The sequence below is a fragment of the Belonocnema kinseyi genome, chromosome 2, assembly GCF_010883055.1.
Source record: "Belonocnema kinseyi isolate 2016_QV_RU_SX_M_011 chromosome 2, B_treatae_v1, whole genome shotgun sequence".
NCBI classification, from domain to species: domain Eukaryota; kingdom Metazoa; phylum Arthropoda; class Insecta; order Hymenoptera; family Cynipidae; genus Belonocnema; species Belonocnema kinseyi.
The window spans coordinates 58,431,400-58,433,306 of record NC_046658.1 but is presented as its reverse complement, the minus strand read 5'-3'; the positions used below and the strand labels follow the sequence as shown (position 1 = coordinate 58,433,306).

Below are 1,907 nucleotides of genomic sequence, written 5' to 3'. Positions count from 1 at the left end.
AAAAGTGTTTAATGGCCGATAAAAAAAAATACGTGTCTCTTATTTTTCGATGTACTACAACATATTGCAGTTTCATCAAAATCGGTGAGGGACACCTGGGAGTAAAGATAAAATTAGAGCAGAAGAAGAGAAGAAAATACAAAACGACTTTGAAGGAAGCAAAAAGCTCCTTTATAAGAAAATGAAGGGAAACAAACGTACAGAATTTGTCAAAGTGAGAAATAGTAATGAGGAAATGCTATATGATACATACGGGATACTAGAGGCTTTCAGAGACTATTTTAGGGGACAATTCGGAGATGAAGCGACTGCAATTATTACAGAGGGATTAGCTTATTAAGTACCTTAAGTAAAATATACTCAAAAGTACTTATTCGTAGGGTAATGAAAATAACAGAAGCAAAGATTTGGGAAGTCCCAAAGTGGGTTTATGCCAGGAGTCAAAGGATGGCTCCTGCAAGCTATAAAAACAATATATACAGATAGCAAAGCGACTGCAAGGGTAAATGGGAATGTGAGTGACTGTTTCGATATTATTCAAGGAGTTGGACAAGGATGCGTTATGTCTTCATGGTTATTTATATTATTTATGGACAAGTGTTTAAGAATGGCTCTTCTCGGCGAAGAGGGTGTGAATCTCGAAACAGTAAGGGTACGTGGGTTAGCGTTCGCAGATGATAAGGTTGTTATGACAGAGTCAATCGAAGACTTGCAAAGAATGTTGAATAAACTGAATGCAAGCATGAAGAGAGACGCAAGCAAAGAGACGCTAATAGACACATGGGAAAGAAATCGGTTAAGATGGTTCGGGCTTGTTGAGAGAATGTCAAACAACTAATGAAACAAGTGTATCAAGGTAAAGTAAATGGCTGTGTGTCCAAAGGCAGACCGCGGAAAGAATGGTTAAAATGCGTGAATGAGACCCTAGTTAGAAGAGACATAAGAAGCCACCGTAACACGAGAGTCTGCAAAAAAAATGCATGGTCGTAAAAGAAGCTAGAGAAGTATGCCAGGATAGAAAACTATGGCGGCAAATAGTTAATAAAAAGAGTGTCAGTAGAGTGAATGCCGCCTGAAACAAAAGACTTTGGGCACTAATGGACCTAAGTGGGGAACCTTACATAACGACTTTGTGAGGATCTTCACTTGAGGTGATTGCTAGAGAGATTGATCAGCCACCTGGGTCGGAGCAGTGTTCCGGAATGAACGTATTATTTACATAAATAACACGCTAATCCTGGATCAATCTAAAAATGTTCTATCCCTTCCTCACATTACTCCTTTCCCCACCGAGTGAGGCACGCCTACCCCGGAAGAAAAATGGCTTAATGGTGAATAATAATTAATAATCTGTAGAATTCCCATGTTGTTTACTTAAACAACACGTTTAGCTCGCAACATTGATTTGACCCAGGTAACTGATCAATCTCCCTAGCAATCACCCAAGACGAAGAGCTTAACAAAGTTACCTTGTAAAGCTCGCCACTCGGGTCCATGAGTATTCAAGGTCTTTCGTTTCAGACAGCATTCAGTCCACTGGCACTCTTCATCATGCATTTTTTATAAACTATTTGTCGCCACACTTTTCTGTCCTGGCATACCACTTTAGCTTCCTTCTTGTCCATGTATTTCCTTATGCAAGCTCTTCTGTTTCTATGGCTTCTTATGTCTCTTCGAATAATGGTCTCATTCACACATTCTAACCATTCTCTTCCCGGTATGCCTTTGGGTAAGCTGCCATTTACTTTACCCCGATATACTTGTCTTGTCACTCATTTATTTTGTATTCTCTCAACATGCCCGAACCATCTTAACTTTATTTTTTTCTTAAATTTGAATTTGTTTAACTATTTTTAGAATATAAATTATTTTTGTATGCTATTTAAAAATATTGAGGACGTTTGCAA

General features: G+C 38.5%; 1 protein-coding gene across 1 annotated transcript in view; it reads right to left on the bottom strand.

The window, feature by feature from the left end:
• LOC117182681 (tigger transposable element-derived protein 4-like) overlaps positions 1-1,557 on the bottom strand; it is a 23,587-nt gene extending 22,030 nt beyond the window's left edge. Inside the window, exon 1 of the mRNA XM_033375786.1 lies at positions 1,470-1,557. Coding sequence (XP_033231677.1) covers positions 1,470-1,557 — 88 coding nt within the window. The remainder of the gene's footprint in view (positions 1-1,469) is intronic.
• Between the last annotated feature and the right edge of the window lie 350 nt (positions 1,558-1,907).